The sequence below is a fragment of the Scophthalmus maximus genome, chromosome 3 (assembly GCF_022379125.1).
Source record: "Scophthalmus maximus strain ysfricsl-2021 chromosome 3, ASM2237912v1, whole genome shotgun sequence".
NCBI lineage: Eukaryota > Metazoa > Chordata > Actinopteri > Pleuronectiformes > Scophthalmidae > Scophthalmus > Scophthalmus maximus.
Window position 1 is genome coordinate 5,895,396 of NC_061517.1, and position 20,854 is coordinate 5,916,249.

The following is a 20,854-nucleotide window of genomic DNA, read 5'->3' on the forward strand; positions in this document are numbered from 1 at the left end:
TTTAACACCCACACCGTGGCTCCCGCTGAGGAGGGTGCACGGAGAAAGAGGTGAAAAGTGAGAGTTGAAAGGACAGATAGTTAGGAAGGAGGGGAGGAGGTGAGAGAGCAAGAACTTCCAGGGGAAATAATAAACAGTAGGAAAAAAAAGTTCAATATTCAAAGCTTGAAATTCATTCAGTGGGATGAGACCTTCAGGTGTCAGTGTCGTTTGAGGTGATTGGTCAGGGGTGTGGAGGTGTGAAAGTCATTTGAGGGTTTGAGATATTAATTGTTCCCATAACTTCTTCTCGATTTTCACCACCCTGACTGAGACAAGAGAATGAGAGACTAAAAATGTCTGAAAATATCTCTCCCTATTTAAAAGCAATCAACCAAACGTACAGACGCCTTCAAATGGCAAAAATCCACAGTAAGCAAACAAATCACACATCACCTTTCACTGCAGGCCGATCAGAGACCGCTCTCCCTGCCTCACATTCCATTAGGGCTCATTAAAGGGTAGGGAGAGCACATCTCCCTACCTCAGGCTTTCCATGTATGCACGTAAAAGGGCAGGGAGGTCCCAGAACAGAGCCATACCACCAAATATAACTAGTTGTGATTATTGAAATTAATTAATTTTAACTATCGCGGTCCTGACTTAACTACATTTATGTTTTAAAACGCTTTACTGCGACTAATTTTACGCCGGCAGTCCACACTACTCTGGAGTTTCTGAGCACCTGTTTTTGTCTGCAGGCCACAAAAACAGTTTTCTACTCTACAGACAAATTATGAAAGTTTGAGAAAGTTTACTCACCTTTTTGAACACATAATTGTGTTGTACATTTAAGTTTGAATGGATAATATAGACGTTTTCTTTTTCCATTATTCAACATTCAAAAACGCAGTGACAAATGTTTTCAGAAAATTTCCAGACATTTGTTATAAATCAAAAACTCTCATTGGCAAAAGTGTTCAGACCGCTTACTGTGAAACCCCGTGTTATGGAAGAGGAAGAAGACAGGAAGAAGAAGAGAGATGGAACACAGAGGGAGGAGAGAAGGAAGAGAGAGCAGGAAGGTGAAATGCAGACAGAAAAAGATCAGTGACAGAAGCGAGAAAAGGAAACAAAAAAGAATAAAACAATACATGATATGTTTGTGCTCAGATGTGTGCCAGGCCCTGGTGTCTATTAAAAGTAAAGAGAGCTTTACTCCGGGTCAGAGGTCATTTTCTCTTTTCCTGTGGGTGGTGGAAATTGAGCAACTGTTACCAGGTTACGTTCGAGAAAAACTCAACTCAGCTTCCTCCCAAACGAGAGGAATTTGGATCCCACACTGGATCCAAAACAGAGGCAGGAATGATCTTTGAGTTATTGTCCTTGACCTCACTCTTTATTTTTCCTTTCATGCTATGCCCTTGTTTTCCCCAAAGTTTTCTTTATTGTCTTATTTTAACCTTAGAAACTGCTTTTGTTTTCACTGTCTCCAAAAACTGTTTGTATGTAGAAGGATAAAGTCCTTTCCCCCCCTGTGGCCTCATACAGTCTCGCTAATATTTTTACAAGCTGTTAACACGGCGAAAACCTCTCTCCATTCCTGTCACCATCAGGCCCTCCGACAGGAGGTGAACACTGAGCTACTTCCTGCAGAGACAGGAAACAGGAAGCCGTGGGGGTATGGAAGAGAGAGCCTGACATCCTGCAGCAGCGAGCCAGAGGAGAGAACCCCCCCCCCCCTCCAATGACATCATCTCGTCCAAACGGAGCAGTACAGCGCTTGAGGGCGTTTTCACACTTGAAAGTGAGATTGTTGTGTTTTTTTTGTCATATTAATTTAGCATTAGTTTTGTTGGTCTGGTCCTTGATCCTGCCAGTCCTTTTTGTTGAATTTGCATATTCTTGTTAGTTTAGTTAACTGAAAATTACTTACACACCTACGGCTGCAACTACCGATTAATTTCATAATTGATTAATCTGTGGATTTTTTTTTCTCGATTAATCAATTACTTGTTTTGTCCATAAAATGGTGAAAAAAATTCCGATTGTGTATCTAAAACGCCAAGATGATATTTTTGTTTTGTCCACACACTAGAGATCTTTAGTTTACTGTCACAGAGTAGCAAAGAAACCAGAAAATATTCACGTTTAAGAAAATGAAATCGGAGAATATTGACCCTTTTTTTCCCTTCTTTTTCTTGAACCCGATTAATCCATTATCAAAATAGTTGGCGATTGATTTAGTATTCGATTACTAATTGATTAATCGATTAACTGTAACGAAGTTTGGGGGGCTCTTCTGCAATGGGGGAGCGAATGTCACAGGAACAAATGTGAACTACATTGCTGCTGTAACAACATGTGGAAGCATTTTCCTGTTGGGTTGTGTTCGTGAAAAGTGAGGCTGAAGAGGCCACCACCGCTATGAACATTTTAAATTAGTTAACTCACACATGATTCCTCCATAATGGAGCCAAACTCAGAGGATGGATCACTCGTGGCTGTGCATCAATCCAATTATGCTCTGTTATATATTAATTGAAGATAACCATGTGATTCCAGTTCGCATTTTAGGGTTTGGAGCTGCTAGGGTTTATTCGCTTGGAACTGAACTGGAGGCAGATGTGCAAACTGTGATCTTCATACAAGAACCTTCATTAAAATACACACATCATTCTGACAAGGCACAACCATAAACAGCTGCTGATGGACAAAATTTATATTGTTTTTAGACCAATAAGTGTCAATAGGCTTAAATGGAAAAAAGAAAATATACAAAAGAGACTGACAGATAAAAGTCACATTATATTTACATAAAACACAGGGAAGACTGTGAGACTTGGCTGTGATCACACACACACACACACATTTACAGTATGATGAAACACAAAAGTACACACAATACTGCTAATACTGGGCAAACACAAACACACACACAACATGAACACAACACTTCACGCGGAGTATACACAACGATGTTGCAAGTTGCACAAACTAAAAAGCAAACATATTTACCGTGTAAACCAGCTGTCATCTCACATCAGAGTCTGTGAAATCACACACACATGGACGACCGCAGCGACACACACACACACACACACACACACACACACACACACATTCTGTTAGTGAGTCAGTGTGTAGCTGCGGTGACTGATCTGACATCCTAACCACATGTGGCCAATAAAACACCACCGAGACAGAAAGAGATGGGAAAATCCCTCACTCACTCTCTCTCTCTCTCCCTCTCCAACTGTCTTGAATAGTCTCTCTCTCTCTTAATCAGACTCCTTTCTCTTAAACACTTTAAATTCCTCTCTCTCTCTGCCTCTCCCTGCATTTCTCTCTGGACGCATCTCTGTCTCCCACCATATATTACATTATATTACTTTACATTACGAGACGTTGTCTATCAGAACACCTCGGTAACAAACTTTCGGCTAATTAATGTAGCTTTCAATGGGCTCTGTAGGTTTGTTCTCAGGTGTGACTGGCTGTCACCTAAATCTAGAAGATACTCTCATCGGTTGCTATTTACTTTCAAATGCATTTTCCTGAACTGTCCCTCCTACTTAAAACAACTTCTAATTCCATACAGATCATCATATAACCTAAGACACATGGAGGGTCCTTCTGTGTTCCCAGAATCCCCAAGGAAATGGGGGGACATTCATTCAGAATGTAAAGCCCCGTCCAACTGGAGCAGCCTGCCCCCAACATCCATCACCTCTTTTCATGTCTTTAAGGCATCTCACAACAACAACAACCTGCTCCTGCTTCTAAGCATACATGTACATATTGATGCATGTATTTGAATATATGTACATGTAAATACATTAACCGTACGTATGTTTGGGTTTCTGTATGAACATGTTTCGTGCTACGCTGGTGTTTTGTGTGTAGGACCCCCTTGGAAACGAGATGGTTTCAACCTTAGGGGGTTATCCTTCCAATAAATGTTCGTTATTACATTACATTAATGCTGTGAGCAGCATAATGAAGAAATCACATATCATACACTCGCAGAGAGACCAACACAGGCAGATTAACGATCTTGGGCAAATGTCACTGTAGATACTAATATGATTTTATTTTCACAACATTGAGCTCACCTTCTTCCTTTGTGTCTGTCTCGTCCTTATTCACACATTTGTTTCCTTTCCTGCTTCTTCCGTCTTCACCTTTTTCCTCTTCCCTGTCTTCTTCCCCCCCTTTATTTAGTTTGATCCTGTAGGTAAGTGAAAAATAGTTTTTTTTAAATCCTCTAACCTAAACTACCATATCTCACTTTTCCCTACCTCAACCCATTGGAGCGTACCAGGGGCCTTCATCGTCATGGTAACAATAATGCTATCCATAGGAGTGTGCCAGCTGCAGGGATACCAGACATTCGCCGTCATGGCAGCACATGGTTAAAGTTGTGGGTTGCTCACAGTTTGGTAAGGTTTAGGCAAAAAAAAAGTGCTTGGTTAGGTTTTGATGGTGGTTTGGGTTAAAATAAGTGCTTTCTTAAGTTTACAGGACCTTTGTCGTCATGGTTACAAAAATAAACAGGCGGTTGTGGAGCGGTCACGGATAAAAGAAACAACGCTGACTATCGGTTCCATGTTGGGAACAAACACGTCTCCCAGCTCAAACTTCTATGTTTTATCGACTTTCTGGTGAAGACTTTGATGCGCCCGTCATAATCACTGCGGCCACTAGAGGTCAACTTACAATTAAAACATTACTTTGGCTTGTAATAAACTGTTGTACAGATGACCTAAGTTTATTGTCTCCACATCTCGGACAGTGCAGGTTCAATAAAAAGCAATTTTCCAGAGGGATCGCATTTTTTCAGCATTGTTAGCGTTTGCATTTCCAGATGTTTCCCACCTCAGACAGCATTTTAACTCATTTCCTACACTAATGGGCGTAATATTTACCAAACAGAGTCGTTGTGCCGTAATCTTTAGGACTGCGGATGTTCGTTATGGTTAAGGCTCAAACCTTAGACTACATAAAGATGGACGACATGTCGGCTACCAAAAGTGAGGCCAAATCCTCTTGATCGCCCCCTGGTGACTGGCTGCAGTATAGATCTTAAACCCTGTCTCCTCTATGTTATGGAAATAGAACATGGACCAAACTAAAAAGTCAAAGTTCACATTAAATTTTTCTGATCTCAAAAATGTGGCTACACACTGACTCACTTACAGTGTGTGTGTGTGTGTGTGTTTTTTTTCACCCTGGAGGCTCACGTGTGTTCATTTCCAGCTGGGAGAAGGGGAATCCAGGCTGTGTTATCTTTTCCAGTCAGGGTAACAAGCAGAGGGTGAGGTGTTCCCACAAAAATATACACCTCTTCCTCTCTCTTCTCAAACACACACGCACACACGCACACATGCACATACACATACAGAGGCACACACACCCTTTCTGAACATCCCAAACTTCCACAGGAGTTTCCTCCTTGCTGCTCACATTCCTGTCAGTTACCTCAGTAACACACACACACACACACATCCTCACTGTTAAAATATCTTTCAGTAACACACACTGAGAACTTGACCCAGTGTAGGAAAACACTCTCTCCATACCACACACACTCCCCAGCTTGGTTTACTGCCCAGCTAAGACGTGTAAAATGTTCTGCTCTGCAACCAAAAAATAATCAAATCTTATGGAAATGTTATTAAAAAGTGCATCTCAGACAGAAATTTGGGGCGAGACGGCGACAGGAGGGAGGCTGAGGTGAAAAGAGGGTAAATGGGGTGAAAGACATTTAATAGCTGAAGATCAGGATGAAATGAATTAACGTGAAAAGATACACGTGTATTTGTTGGAAAACCAGAGTAAAGTTTGGCTGAAAGTGGGAAAAACAGCTGGGATGTGGAAAAAATCTGAGAAAGGATACAAGGATAGAAAAAGGAGTGATTGGATGGAAGAGGATCTGATGAAAGAAAGTAATAGAGGGTGGCAAGTAAAAAGGATAAGAAACTCGCTAAAGAGGGGATCTTTAACATAACTGTGTCACGTGACACAATACTATCAATAAGATTTAGGACGTTTTCACATGTGAAAGTTTGGTCGCACAAAATTTCGGTCCATTGAAACTTCACCGCAGTATTCATTATTTTGAATTGCAATAGCTTTCTCTGGTCTTGCTATGGTAGGTGATGCATATATGTTAATAATAATTAAAGAAAGAAAACCTCAAAGCGTTTGAAAGCTGATTTGGACATTGATTACCATGGCAACAGCCGGAGCGTCAAAGCTTTCCTGTCAGCCCTATTAGAAAGGAGTAATTAAAATGAGCACAAAGGCTTGAAGTTCATTATTTCAGAGTTTGTCCATCCTTCACTCGATTCCCCCCAACAACTGGATGGTGGGGAGAAAAGGAAATAGAAAGGTGGCAGAAAGAGATGAAGTTTTGAAAATTACAGAGAACAAAACAAGAGTGGGGTGTCATAGGACTTATGGGAAAGAAGAAAATCAGAAGAAATAGAAGAGAACATTACAGTGAGTGGGGGGCTGAGAGGGAATTAGAAAAAAAGACTGACAACTGCAAAAAAGAAAACAGGCTGTCAGAGGAGAGAGACGGAGAGAACAGTTTTTCCTTGTTCCAAATGTTTTCTTTTGAGTCCGTCAGCGGTTTGTTCAGGGGAAAACTGTCCCGCCAAGCCAAACTCGTTTAGCATCGCATCTGAACCTAGCGAGGACAGAACCAGAGCAGAACAAGGAGAATTGCACAGCCGCGCAAACACTGAGACGATTGTCTCTCTGTCTCCCCCCTGTTTTCTTCTATTCCCCTGTATTTCCCAGCCCTCCCTTTTCACGTCTTCCTCATTTCCTTCCAAAGAACAGGAGACATGAGGACGGAGATCCACAGTGTTCACAGTGGACGTTGGAAAATGCAACTGAATACACTGCAATTACATTTCTACAAAAAGTTATTCAGTCCTTCTGTCTCTCAATTGGTTTGATTCTAACATGGTTCTGGTTACAGGCTCTTAAATGCCACCCGCAACTCAGATTCAGAGCTTTGTAGCCGGAATTATGACCTTGGACATCATCTTCCAGTACAGTTATCCATCTATCATACATGGAAAATAGCAAGAAGAAAAAAGTAGTCAAGGAACCTATGAAATGGGCGCAGCTGTACAAGTTGTTGTAAGTTGACTTACTATATAATAAAGGACAAGCCAAAAGACATCTTAATTGGGTTTCTATGAAACTTAAATTTTTCAAAATAAAGCTCTGTTTGATAAACTGCACAACCATTTTCTTCTTTAGGGCAGACCCTAAACATGTCTCGTAAAAGTCAAGTCCATTATTCATTAACAAACAATAAATTCAAGGTTGTCACACAGAGGGTGTATAGATGTTAATACCTGGTATTAGCATCCTGTAAAGTGACCCATCCATGTCCTGAGTGACCCATCCACTTGTGATCTGATCACCAGACAGGGCTGTAAGCTATGGGGACTGAATGAGCACAAAATTCCTCTTGGGTCAAAAACCTTGAAGAAAAAAAAGGGGGCACTACTTGTTCCTCCGGAGAGACACATTACAAAGTGCAACCTTAGAAGTGTTTATTTTGTGAAATCATTTTATCAAACAGAACAGATCCATTTACAGCCAACCCACATTTTTCAAATATAAACAAAAACAAAACAATTTTCTACACTTAGAAAATATAAAAATGATCCCTGTCAGACATATTTAGAAGAATCACAGTGACACTTCTGGGAAACTCCTGGTTTTAATTTGTCGTTATATGACTGCTGAGAAAATGTCCTTTGTTTTAATCCCAAAATCTTGGGTGTTTCTTTTTTTCCCCTACAGATAATTATTACCAAAAGCCCAGAGTTATTGCACGGCTTCAAAAACGCCTGTCTCTGATCTTCTTTGTGTGTCACAGTCAATTAAAATGGAAACAAGACTGTTTGGTGTCAACAGAAAAGAATGTCAAATGCAGATGTAGAAATATTTTTTAATGCTTTAAGCTTGAACTGCTGCTACCCTGTGGCTCCATCCTCCAGAGGAAATGTTTGGAAAAATCTAATGTTCCTCTGTTTTCAACCGATGGCAGCCACAAGGAACGGTGTGGTAAATATAACTGGTTTCACTGTACAGGATACTTGATTTTGTTCTACTGTTTCATGTACAAAAAAAGTATTGTCTGTACAACTAATGCAGAACAGATGGAGGATAAATCCTTGAAGAGAGACTTTTTTTTGTTGCCCTGACTGTATACAAAACTATTACAGGATAGATGCTACATAAACACATACAGAGAGACCTCTACAGTGGTTAAAACTGTTGATTTTTCATTTTCTCAGCACAAACCACAAATTCTAATTTTAACTTCCAGCAATTAAGGTAAAAAAAAACACTTGTGTGGGAGGGTTTCTTGTCTGCTGGTGTCACTGGTAGGGCATAGTTTAAAGACCCATAGAGATCTGAAAGAGATCATGACAATTATAGCTATTTTTAAGGCAAGTTTACACTATAATACATACACCCACAAAAAAATGAGATCAGTGGAAACACACTGCTCCAATGCCTTTACATTTGAATCATCTTTAAAGGAATAGTTTGACATTTTGTTAAATATGCTTATTGACATTATTGCTGATGGTGAGTATATCAGCAAAAGTTTGCAAGTTAACACCTTATATCGCTGTTATCTAACAAGTGACAATTTATGTTTTTTAAGTGGAGGTATGCAGTATAAAAATGTCTTGGCAAACAAAACCAGGAGCAGTGATGATAAATGAAGTGATCAACTTACAGACATGAGAGTGGTACTGATCTTCTCAGCTCCTCACTCTCAGCAACAATACAAACAAACATGTTGAACTATTCCTTTAAGATAAATAACAATCTATCAGACAACATTAACACAACACAGTTCTTTCTGTACAAAACATATTTAAAATTATGGACTTTAGATTTGATAAGTAGTGTTCCTTCTATACAGCTAAGACATTAAACCCAGTGCAAAGAGAACATTTCATAGTCTCAGTTTCTCCCTCGCATACTGTCCTGGAGACATAGCATCTGCATACATATATATATATATATACAGCAAACAGCTACATCGAACCAAAGTCTCCAGCACCTGAACCATTATCCTTACACTTTTAAATGAAATTACGGGTGGAATTTGAATTTGTAGTGCGAGTGGTCAAACTGCTAACCCATATCTGGGAATATTCTGTTTAAAAATGTTGTTATACCAGAGTGGCTTAATGGTTAAAAAGAATGAATTTCAACATATCATGTTGGCCATGGAGCAAAGCAACTTAAAACCTAAAGATTTTGGCATGGGCTTCAAAATGAGGCCCTCTCATGGACTGAGATAGAGAGAGAACGGCATTCATCATGGTCAGAAACAACCCGACCAGGCTTGTAAAGCATTCTGATAGTTTGTGGGAGTCATCAGTGGTCTGGTCTGGGTCCGTGGCCAAGGTTTTCCTGACAACTATATACACGGAGGCTGGATCAAGTCTCTCCCGCCAAGTCTTTTTCTCTCCGTCCATCTCCAGAGCGTGTCCTTCATTGTGCTTTATTGTTCCCATTAAGTTGAGATGTATTCAGATCAACTGCATGAAGTTCAGTGGAGATGAATATTAGTCCGCTCCTGAGTGGAAATTTCAAAAATTACGTGAGATGATCTTGACATTCAAGTTCATCACAGTTGGGGATTTTTCTGGTGGCCATAATATGCACAGTGCAATCAAAGTTTCCATTTTGCATCTAGCATTTTTTTATCATAGCAAGTGCTGAGTGAAGACAAATGGACCCCTGGACCATGTTGAAACTTTGTGACCTGCCCAAAGGCACTTCAACTAAGACAAGCACTTGTTGATATTATGCAGCAACCAGAACAATTAACAGGTCACTGAAATGCAACCAGCTATTGATTTGAAAAAAAAAAAAAAAGATTTATTAGCATCACACGTGCTAACACGGAGACCTAGCTCCCTCAATAAGCCACAAGAAAAACGCCTAATGTACAGAAGCTCACCAGCTGCTCTCTGTTCAACTGGCCGTCAGGGGAACATCCCAGTGCCCTAAAGTTAAAAGATTACAACGTCAAAGCCAACAATGCATTATCAGCATGCTTTTCCCCCCTACGGTTCATTTCAATCGAGCCTTAGTCACTGACGGTATTCAATTTTGAAGTTGCTCTGCAAAACAAAAAAAACTGCTGCTAAAATTTCTCCATTCAAAGGTGCCACGAACTAAACAATCATGTGTTTAGTCCATAAGTTTACTATGCTAACAACTTAATTACAAGTGTTTTCTTTGCTAGTAATGTGTTTTCCAGTTGTAAGCTCTACAAAGCTCGAGCTCCAAGTGTTTGTATAACTAAACCATTAATTAATTTACAATTCTATTTTGAACATCAAGCAATTGTAAAGTTTTTCTCTGAAAGTAATTTCAGAGAAAAACTTTACAATTGCTTGATTTAAAGTAGGACAAAAAACTCTTGCTGACATATACTTCCTCTCTATAATATAACTGTGGCTCAGATGAACAAAACCAAACTGTAGTATTGAAGGAGGTATGAGATAATGTAATATTTATCCAGTGATACAGGTACTGTAATACACAGCACTGCTGGCATCAGAAAGAGCAGATATAAGAGTGCTGTTCCCTTCGTCACACCCACTTGCGCCACTCAAAATGCTACTGACATCCCTGTTAATGATACTGCTAACACTATTATTAATGTTGCTACCTAGGCTATTACCACCGCGCCCACCCAGGACTTTTGACCCTCCCCCACAGCCAACACCAAGTCCGAAGGCCTCCTCTCGATTCCTTCCAATATTCACATACTGGTCGAATTCATGCCTGTCCACCTCAGACCAAAACTCAGCAGAGGAAGACCCCAGATGGCTGGCGGACTCTGGGTTTGAAGGGTCTAAGTGCACTGGGTGAAGAAAAGTTGATGACAGGATAGTGGATGAGCAGGAGGAGGGAGAAGTTTCAGGAGGAGGGGAAAGCTGCCCCAGGTTAGAAGTTGTGAAATGGGTGGCATTCTGGACGCCATTCCCATACATTTGACTAAAGTAGCCAACGGGAGCAGTGCTCAGGGTTGTTTGGTGATATTTTACTTGCTCAGAGAGGCTGATAGAGGGCTGTGGGTAGGACGCAGGGGAGGGGGAGGGCGATAGACTTGTCGGGCACTTTACAGGACTCCTTAAGGCGATGTGGTGACTGGAGGCATGAGTAGGATTTAACCTGGAGTTGACTGAATTCACCAAAGCTGAAGTGACAGAGGTCATACTCGAGGTCATATTTGACTCAGCAGAGCTCATTCTAGAGTCAATTCTAGAACTTCTACCTGGACTCAAACTGGAATTCATACTGGTGCTTAAAGTGGCACCAGCACTCATTCCTGTGCCCTGACCATGTGATGCTGCACCATGTATGGAGTTGTGGTGACTGTGGTTGTTGTAGTGAGGGCTGTAATGTTGGTTATGATGGTGAAGGTGGTGGTGGTACCCACTCCAGCCTCCCATTCCCCCCTCCTCTTGCACATGTTGGGGGAAAAACACAGATTCCCCAGCTCCATCTTCCAGCACATCCAGAGGGGACATTTCTGGAGTGGGCAGGCCATAGCTTTCCAGCTCTGCGTGTCCTGGAGCCTGGAGGTCTCTGAAGTGCCCCAGAGAGGGCAACAGGTGGTGAGAGTGGTGGTGGTGGGGAGGGTGGGCACCTGGATGTCCATAACCTCCAGAGACACTTTCTACGCCCAAGGGGCCGATGCCAGGTCCTAATCCGAGGCATGCGCCACCACCTTGGGCCAGACTGTGAAGCAGAATCCCTGGTTCAACCCGCTTGAGTTTTTTGGTGGTCTTTTTTCTGCGAGGTCTGTACTTGTAGTTTGGGTGATCCTGGAGGTGCTGGACACGGAGTCGTTCGGCTTCCTCCACAAATGGTCGCTTGTCGGGGGCACTCAGGGACTTCCATGACTGACCTGAAAGGTAGAATGAAGACAAAAATTGCAAAATAATAAATATCATTATCATAGGGACTTGACCGAAGAAAGAAGTCACACAAGAACAGCACTTCTATTAATCCCACTGATCAGTCTCACTATCAAGGTCTTTATCAACATCATCTTCACCAGACATGATTAATCTGATCATTATTCTCCATTAATCAAGAATTGTTTGTCCTAATAAAGGGGATAAAATGGTGAAAATATTTTTTTCAAGAACAACACTGATATTCAAGCTACCTATGTCCAACAAACTGTTTAAAACCATAATGTATTCACAGTCATAGAAGATCAAAAAGCCTTGAAAATGGAACCAGTTAATTACCAACATTATTTCTTAAAAATAAAAGTATCTGACAACCCAAAATTTCTGTCAATCAACAAATTCATAATTTGACTAAATGATTCAGCTCAAGCAGAATCACAGTCAAAGCTAGAATAATAATTTCGGTTTTTCTTGTGACAGTTACATCAAGATCTGGGACAAATGCTGATTTATGAGGGGATCCTGGTTCTGTGATCCCTAAAACAGAGACCATAAGGAAACATGTCTGTACTGTACACGTCTGCGTGTTCAAACCACTTAAATAAACACTGTTGATAATTACACCTATAAGACGTGCCACAAAGCTTGATTTTGTGGTCGTACTTAACGTCACAGCCACTGCATTAAGTGCTTATATTGCCGGTCCGTTACGGTTGTGGGCGCCAGCAGCCTTGAGATTTGAGAACCACGCTTCCTGCCAGAAACTTTATGGTTAGTGTTATGGAGTGGTGCTGAAAATGTCAAGCTGCAGATGAGCTCAAGCAGCAGACTGTCATAGCACTGAGAAATTCTCAGCGTAAATATGATACATTTTATGACTGGGTGAAGCAATTTCATAAATTTGTCCTGCTTTTCTAACATGAATATGAAAATGTTAAGTCCATTTTTACAATGAATTTAGGACTGCATATCTATTAAATACCAGCTGGTATTTGGTGCTTCATATTCAATCATGTAACACTGAATTCGAACAATATGAACAATTCAGTGTGAGCACTGACCTCATGCTACAGGCTGCTCTTACCAAAGTCTTTTATAAAAACACTCGCCCCCTGCATAGTTTAAAGATGGTCATAAAAACGTCTTAGTTTCCTCACTGGAGGAGAACAGCGGTTGTGGTCTGCTTGGATTCATGTCGGTTACAGTGGACTCCATATTTTGACAAAACTGTGGAGTTTGAAAAAATAATGATCACAGTGATGGACAGCATCGAAGTGATTTACACGGAAGGGATGGTTGGAGAAGTTTCTAGTGACATCTTGGATTTTTTTTCTACGCTGATCAAAACTTGAAGCCTTTCAAGTGACTATTTGGTGCTCTGATCATTTTGATGTGGACATCTAGACGTGAAAAATTACTTTTATCTCTCTGCAAGTTGTTTTAGATCGTTAATGTGAAATTGTGTGGTTGTTCTTCATCCAATCATCATTTATCACAGATGTCAGTTCAATGCTCCAGCGGTTTACAGTGATGTCGTTAACACTTAAGACCCCTCAAACCTGGCATCTTAGTATGTTGGTGATCTGGATATGTTCACAGATTCAACAATAAATCAGCGAATTTGTTTAAGAACACGTCCACTGTAACTCACTCATAATAAAGAATAATATATACAATAAAATACACCAACTCTAAGTCTATAAAAGGGAAAATAATTAGAAACTAAATGTTTATTAGGGGTTACAAAAAAAAGAAATACAAAAGAAATATGTAATAATATGCAGGTTGTGTAGTCACACAAATGGAGTTTGGAAGAGACCTTTTAAAGAAGACTAGAACATTATGGTGTTTCATGTTTCATATTAGTATTATTTAATCTTTTAAAACTATGAATGATGTGGGATTAGTCACACTGATCCAAGAAAAACTGCTCAGATATTTAGTGGGTATGAAATGTTTAACTACAAGGTTTCTTTGATTCGTTTGTTCAGACAATTTAAGGAGTCCAGGCTCCTTTACCCCAAATCACCTCAAGACCGAGACGATCTTTACCCATAGAGCAAGTACTATTTCAGGATTTGTATAAAAAGACCATGCTGTGGTAGATTTCACACTTTTTTGATTCAAATTAATTCAACAAGCTCTGGTAAATCCCAGAATTATCTCTACTTGTAAACTTTTAAAAAGCAGCAAAGCTAACTTAACTCACTGGTTAATACTCAAAAAAAGCTGTTCAGTTTCTAAGGGGCTTCTGCACTGATGAGGCCGAAGCTTTCGTTCTCGTCTTACCGAGCATCTTGCTGAGCACAGCGTTGTGCAGGTCAGGGTTCTGCACGGCCAGTCTCTTCCTCTCATCTTTGGCCCACACCATGAAGGCATTCATGGGTCTGCGGATCCGCTGCTCGCCCCCCGCGGCCTTCCCGTCAGCTGTGCCTACCGACACCCCTCCTGGCTGGGTCAGGTCCGGGCTCTGTCCACCTGAACTGGGAGTCAGAGAAATCCTCGGCTCTGTTCTCCTCATGCTCCCGGGTACGGGGCCATCGAGGGAACTGCAGTCCTCGGAGAGGTTCCGCTCAAAACCCATTTCAGAATCAGAAGTTGGACTCGGGGTTCTGGAGGTCCAGGGGCCCCCGAGAGACACCCGTGTCGGAAGCAGGAGAGTCTCTCTTGACAATCTGGGCTCAGTTAAATTCATTCCAGAATCGGGCTTTGATTCAAATTTTAGTCCAAGTGAAATTCTGCAAACGTCTGTCCCAGTTTGGTGGGTTGCAAAGTTCTGGAAAAAAATTGTAACTCAAAGTTTTTCAGACAACAAAGGGAAAGATCAAGAGATGGATCTGATGGATTTGGAGCAAAAATCCCAAACCAAAGCATCGAGATCTCAGAGGAGAGAGAGAAAGAAAGAGAAGACAAACAAGTTGTGGTGCAGGATATTCCCCCTGAAAATGATCCACAATGACTCTGCCCCTTTCTTTTCTCCACTCTTTTTTTTTCTTCTCCTCAAAAGACAACAGTTCTTGTTTGGAGTGTGCGGTGAAGTGGTTTGTCCAAAGCTTGATTCCCCTCCGTCACTCGGGCCGTCCGACTCACTGTCTCTGTCTGTCTGCCTTGTCTGAAAGTTTTGAAACTTGTGGCCAGATTTAACCGGCCCACGCTATGTATATATACCCCGCCCTGACCAATCAGATAAATATGTAGTAGGGGATTTAACCAATGAGACGCCAGGTGGACGCGAGGGGAAGGAACGAGTGTGTGTGGGAGACAGGGCAGAGGAGTGGGGGGGTCCAAATGTCGCCTCTCCCTCGTTCCTCTTATGCGACCGCCACCCTTTCCTCCCCCCTGAAGCTTTGCATGCACACACACACACACACACACACACACACACCCTGTTCGCCTGAACAGGGAGATGTAATCAGAGAGGTTCCATTGTTTCTGCCCAACTGAGAGTGGAGCTTCTCACACACACACACACACACACACACACAGACACAGACACACACACACACACACACACAGTCAAGAAACACATGCATGCAAACAGAAGCACAAACACACTCACTCTCTCATAAATGCAGAGATGCGTTCTCAAACACATTCATGTTGAAATGACAGATAACAAATATCTAATTTTGCCCACAAATAAGAGACAAAACATGAAAATGCATGCATATTGTATGTTTCTATGTGTGTGTGTGTGTGTGTGTGTGTGTATTCGAGGGCAGGACGGCGGTAACACAGTCGACCACGGCTCCAACCAGAGCAATTAGTGGGTGAATTTAACAACAAGTCATTGGGCATTAGAGAGAGGGTGGGTGGGCATATCGTACCCCCAAAAGTAAGGTCCAGATTTGATTGATGTAGCGACCACAACTAGTTGCTCATAAAGAAAATCACTCAACTGAAATTTAAACATCTCAGCAAATAATACAGATGTGAATGCTGAGTTCTGCACACAGTTACTCAAGTGGAAGGAAAAACTGTTGCTTTAAGATGAATATTATACTGTATGTGTTTGGTGTTTGTCTGTCTGCCAAGGACATGCACCGCCCCCCTCCAACCCCTTCCTCCGCCACAAAATAATTACCCCCTGCACACACGCACACACGCACACACGCACACACACACACACACTTTCCGCCCCACGCCCAGCTCCAGGGGAGACTGCTGTGGCGTCTCAGAGCCTCCTGCTCAACTAACCAGGAACTACTCCCACTTACTACCATAGTCCCAGGCTCCCAGTGTGTGTGTGTGTGTGTGCGTGTGTGTGTGTTGCATCTTTATGTCATTGTTTATATTGAGTCTCAACCACATACTTGCAGCTACCTTTTGGCCTGATATGAATCCAAATGCTAATCACATATTATATCGTCTCGTTTTGTTAAGAGAGAAATCCTAATGACTTTCACAATGCTTGGACTAATTTATAAAAATTCTATTTGTTTGACTGTTGTAAAATGATTTTTTAAAAATGGCGTCGATAAATTATTCTCATCAATATTTGTGTTGTTTTTTTGTAAAAAAAACCCTAAACATTATTTCTGATGGCTTTTCTTCAATACACATATGAGAAATATGAAACATTATTCACTCCCCTGTGTCAGTTCATTTCAGCTGCGGAGAAGCTGCCCCACACTAAACTCTCATTTAATATTCTGTGTTCATCTTACGTGTGACCAGATTTCCAACGTCGGAAAAAGTGACTTCTACTACTGCTACTTATAATAGTAACAATACAAAATACATAGTAACATATTTTTTATACAAAAGTTAAAAAAAAAAAATATAATGAAAGCAACCAACGTCAGTTAAAAACCAGGCATTAAAAGGCTTTACAATTATAAAAATATGTTTTAAGCAATGATTTAAAAACGGGTAAAGTGCTGGCACGTCTTATCTCCACAGGCAAGGAATTCCAGAGTTTCAGGGTCCTGATGGCGAAAGTCTGGTCACCCTTAGTTAACAGCCTGGATTTAGGAGCAAGTGTTGGTTAGAAGACCGGCCAGAGCAGTAAAATCACACCAGCAACAACAAAGACAGACACAAGCTCTCTCCAAAATCGCTTACTGCCCCTTTAATGTAAAGTCAGACCATCAGGTTTTATCCTCCGTGGATCATGAATCTATATAGAAATGTCATGGCAACACATCTGACACTTGTTTAGATGCTTCTGTCCAGAAGCTGATCAACATCGCCATTCCTGGAGCCAGACAAAAATAGCAGCCCGCTTTTTATTCATTCATTTATTTTTTGCTTTTGCACAAGGTGCTAATGCAATCAGGGGTGTCCAGAATGAGGAGGTAACGGATCCACCAGAGGAGAGAGTTCTTCACCTTCACCTCGCCTGTTATGTTCTTAAATCAGGACGCCGCAGAGTTTGCGATGTGTATGTGTAGGTCCGAGTGTGTGTGTGTGTGTGAGAGAGACAGTATCGTGGCACCACACCTTTGCCACAAAGGAAATTTGGCAGTGACTCCAGACTTTGTGGCGAGAAAGAAAAGAGAGAGAGAGAGCGAAGGAGGGACGACATGGCAAGAGGGACGTTTTTCCTTACAACTTCTGATAATACACACACACACACACACCCTCATTCTGGACAAGAAACCAAGACACAATGGCATCGTAATGGGTGTGTTTACCAGTGTGTGTGTGTGAGTGTGTGTGTGTGTTTATGTGTGGGAGAGGTCATGTTCACACACCGTTCTATTTTCGAATGCGCTGAAGGAGGGAAGTGTGTGTGATGATGGATGGGATGCACACTCACACACACTGTTAACACGGGTCGCTGCGGGAATCCCCCACCTCTGTCACCAGCTGACACACACACACAGTTGCATACTGTTATACACAAGCTGCACAGAAGAAAACACACGACACACAAACGCATAAAGCACGTAATTAGTTTGACCTTTGACCTTAAAAAATTGGCCTTAACACCAAGTCTAGAATATTTACATTTTTTAAGCATGCATTACTACGGCCACACAAAAAAAATCTAAATTCTGATTGGTTTGAATTAACTTTCAGTTAAACCAGCAATGACTGATGCAGGTTTTGGAGTTAGGTAGGGTTATCTGTGTAACCAAAAACAAAAAATCTGGACATCCTATTCAACTAATGGTATGTGTTTACTATGGTCACTATCTTGGTTTAGCAAATGTGATCATAAAACACAAAGCACAGCTGAGGCTGGTGAGAATGTGATTGGTTCTGCAGTTATTTAGGCCATGCAGAAAAATACTGGATACATTAAATGTTTTGTTTGATGATGCGCAAAAGTCAAAAGAATCACCTACACTTCCTCCCGAGGGGAACCTGAATGTGTTTATCAAATTTCACTTTGCGGTGGCGCTAGAGGAAAAAGGTCAGGGGATCACCAATGTCTGTAGGATTCATCCTCTGGGAACCATAAATGTCTGCGATTGCCATGGCTAATAAAGTGGTGATGGAACAAGAAGTATCACAAGTCACCACTCAAAATAATCGAGACATGTGTGGCAGTTATGCAAAACAGGTAAATTAGAATAACATAATGACACACCATTAGATGTGAGCCATTTTATTGGTTGCAGAAACTGGAAAATAAAATACACAGTCTGTCTTTTGGGTGAGTTGATGACAGCAGAGGACCTACAACATGCACCAAGTTACGTTAAACTACATGAAGTTTATTTTTGTGAACTCTGGACATTTTTTTCCCAGTTTCGACTGTTGCAACCTGCTGACACTGCGTTAATAAAGCTCATTATGTTCAATTTGAATTAAGTAATTATGCTTTTTTTTTTTTGTCGCCAGGTCTTGAGGCTCCAAGAGAAGTTTCATGATCCCATGAAACTGCTTCGAAAAACCACTGTACAATTCAAAAGATGCTGCTCAACGAGATAATGGGTTTGTTTTTTTGGAATTTTGCTTGTGTTGGATGTCTCCACGGTCACTTATGTGTTTATGTGTGATGTTTTATGATGCAAAAATGCATGGGTGTGATTGAGAAAATTACCCATTTTTACCCCTAAATTTCCCTTGAACTGGAGGTTTGTACAAACCTCTACATGCTGGTCTGGGTTCAGGGCCCTGCAGTGTCTGAACGTCTGATTGAATAATTTCATAAATATCAGCCCATGTGTGAAAATGAGATAGTTTTTTCCCAAGCTGCTGTAAAGGATGATAATTAACATCTTATTTTATTTTTCCCCCTTTGGAGACACAGTAAAGAAAACATCTGTTGCTCAGACTCTCAGAGGTTGTAACAAATACTGATATACACTTTGTGTTTATTTGTAAGCATTTATTGGCATTGAAACTGTTGGATTTGCAACTATATTTATACATATATAATATTTACAATGTTATTTACTGGTCATTTAGGCTCTAACTCTCATGAAAATAGTGCAAAATCAATAACTTGTGCTTCAGTTTCAGAAACTAAGAAGGAGAACATGGTAACCTGTCACAGCATGTTGGGTTGTTGACTGCTTGGTTGGTTGGTTGGTTGGTTGATTTGTTGGTTGGTTGGCTGGTTGGTTTGTTGGTTTGTTGGTTGGCTGGCTGGCTGGCTTGCTGGCTGGTTGGTTGGTTGATTTGTTGGTTGGCTGGTTGGTTTGTTGGTTTGTTGGTTGGCTGGCTGGCTGGCTGGCTTGCTGGCTGGTTGGTTGGTTGGTTGGATGGTTGGTTGGTTTGTTGGATGGATGGTTGATTGGCTGGTTGGTTGGTTGGTTGTTTGTTTTTTTTGGATGGTTGGTTGGTTGGTTGGCTGGTTGGTTTGTTGGTTTGTTGGTTGGCTGGCTGGCTGGCTGGCTGGTTGGTTGGATGGTTTGTTGGTTGGCTGGTTGGTTGGTCAGCAGGATTACACAAAAAGTACTTTCCACGAAACCTGGTGGTGGGATGTGACATGGCCGAAGAAAGAACCCATTACATTTTGGCACAGATCCGGACAAAGGTCCAGGAATATATCTGCCCCCAAACCCCCCCCCCCCTCCTTTCTTTCAACACTGCAAGATTTTTTTTATTGCATTTTCACAGATTTCCCAGGGAATAAGTAATGAATCTTGATGTTAAAAAAGAAAATCTGCTTGACTGATATTGATGAGTGTGTGCAAGTAACCCAGAGACAGTGGGCTTCCGGTTGCACTGTCAGCTCTCCGTCTGTATCTCCGTCTGTCTATTCATGGCACAGCAGCAGAGCTTATCATTTCTTATCCTGTAATTAATGCACTGCAGCACCGCAGGACAATATATGACCTTTCCCACCGAACACAACGCCTCTGTTCTCCAGTCGAACACTTGTTTTTGTCTCTCATCTCTTACGTCCTTTTGTCTCTCTTTTTCTCATCGCCCCTGTCATTTTCTCTCACTATCTTTAAGTGTCTCTCACGCTAGTGCTCTCACACACTCTGCCTCCTTGACAGAAGTTTTTCAGATATATTTTTTCATCCTTTATTTTCAAAACTATTCTCATTACTCAGGACAGGAAGTCTCAGGAAATCCGGAAACTCACATGTTTTTTCTCAGAACTGGCCATGCACACATACAGGAAGGTAGTAGCAGGGGTCGAGAGATAAAAGAGAGATGCATTATGGGAAAGTGACCAATTCACCCTATGATGTCATGATCATTATTATTTGAGTCAGTTTTTTTATGATTGTTGGATTAGTGACTTAGTTGTGACCAAACATAGAAGGTATTGGGTTCACTAAGGTCCTTTTTGAACTCACAGGGATTCATGTGCCATACTACGCTGGCCATGAGGGTCAAAACATACCATATCACAAAATCATTTCGGGTTTAGAAAAATATGTTTTCTGAATTGTTGTCATGTTTTCACCCTCAGTGCCACTGTTTTCATTATGATTTGTTATTTATCCTTTTAAATATAAATTCCCCTTTTTTGC

At 41.2% G+C, this 20,854-nt stretch overlaps 2 protein-coding genes across 5 annotated transcripts in view; one reads left to right on the forward strand and one right to left on the reverse strand.

Moving 5' to 3' along the window:
* The window catches only part of tcea2 (transcription elongation factor A (SII), 2), a 111,068-nt gene that overhangs the window by 28,332 nt on the left and 61,882 nt on the right, over positions 1 to 20,854 (forward strand). The window contains exons 3-5 of one of the 4 annotated variants that reach the window (XM_047331367.1): positions 1,596 to 1,786; positions 3,581 to 5,296; positions 18,762 to 18,854. The gene's annotated coding sequence lies outside the window, so the exon portion shown is untranslated. Of the gene's footprint in view, positions 1 to 1,595; positions 5,297 to 18,761; positions 18,855 to 20,854 lie in introns of all 4 variants that reach the window. The other 3 variants (XM_047331368.1, XM_035644632.2, XM_047331366.1) reach the window with 3 other exon arrangements.
* On the reverse strand, positions 7,543 to 16,428 carry sox18 (SRY-box transcription factor 18). The gene is made up of 2 exons (XM_035644623.2): positions 14,259 to 16,428; positions 7,543 to 11,959 (listed from the first exon to the last, which is right to left on the reverse strand). Exons 1-2 carry the CDS (start codon positions 14,662 to 14,664, stop codon positions 10,557 to 10,559), a joined length of 1,809 nt encoding a protein of 602 aa, XP_035500516.2. The 5' UTR covers positions 14,665 to 16,428; the 3' UTR covers positions 7,543 to 10,556.

What these genes read in the sequence shown, in the direction of transcription:
- sox18 (XM_035644623.2), bottom strand. Translation starts at nt 14,664, where the DNA reads ATGAATTTAACTGAGCCCAGATTGTCAAGAGAGACTCTCCTGCTTCCG. An exon ending in TGTGCTCAGCAAGATGCTCG is followed by an intron (nt 11,960 to 14,258) that starts GTAAGACGAGAA and finishes TCTACCTTTCAG; the next exon opens with GTCAGTCATGGAAGTCCCTG.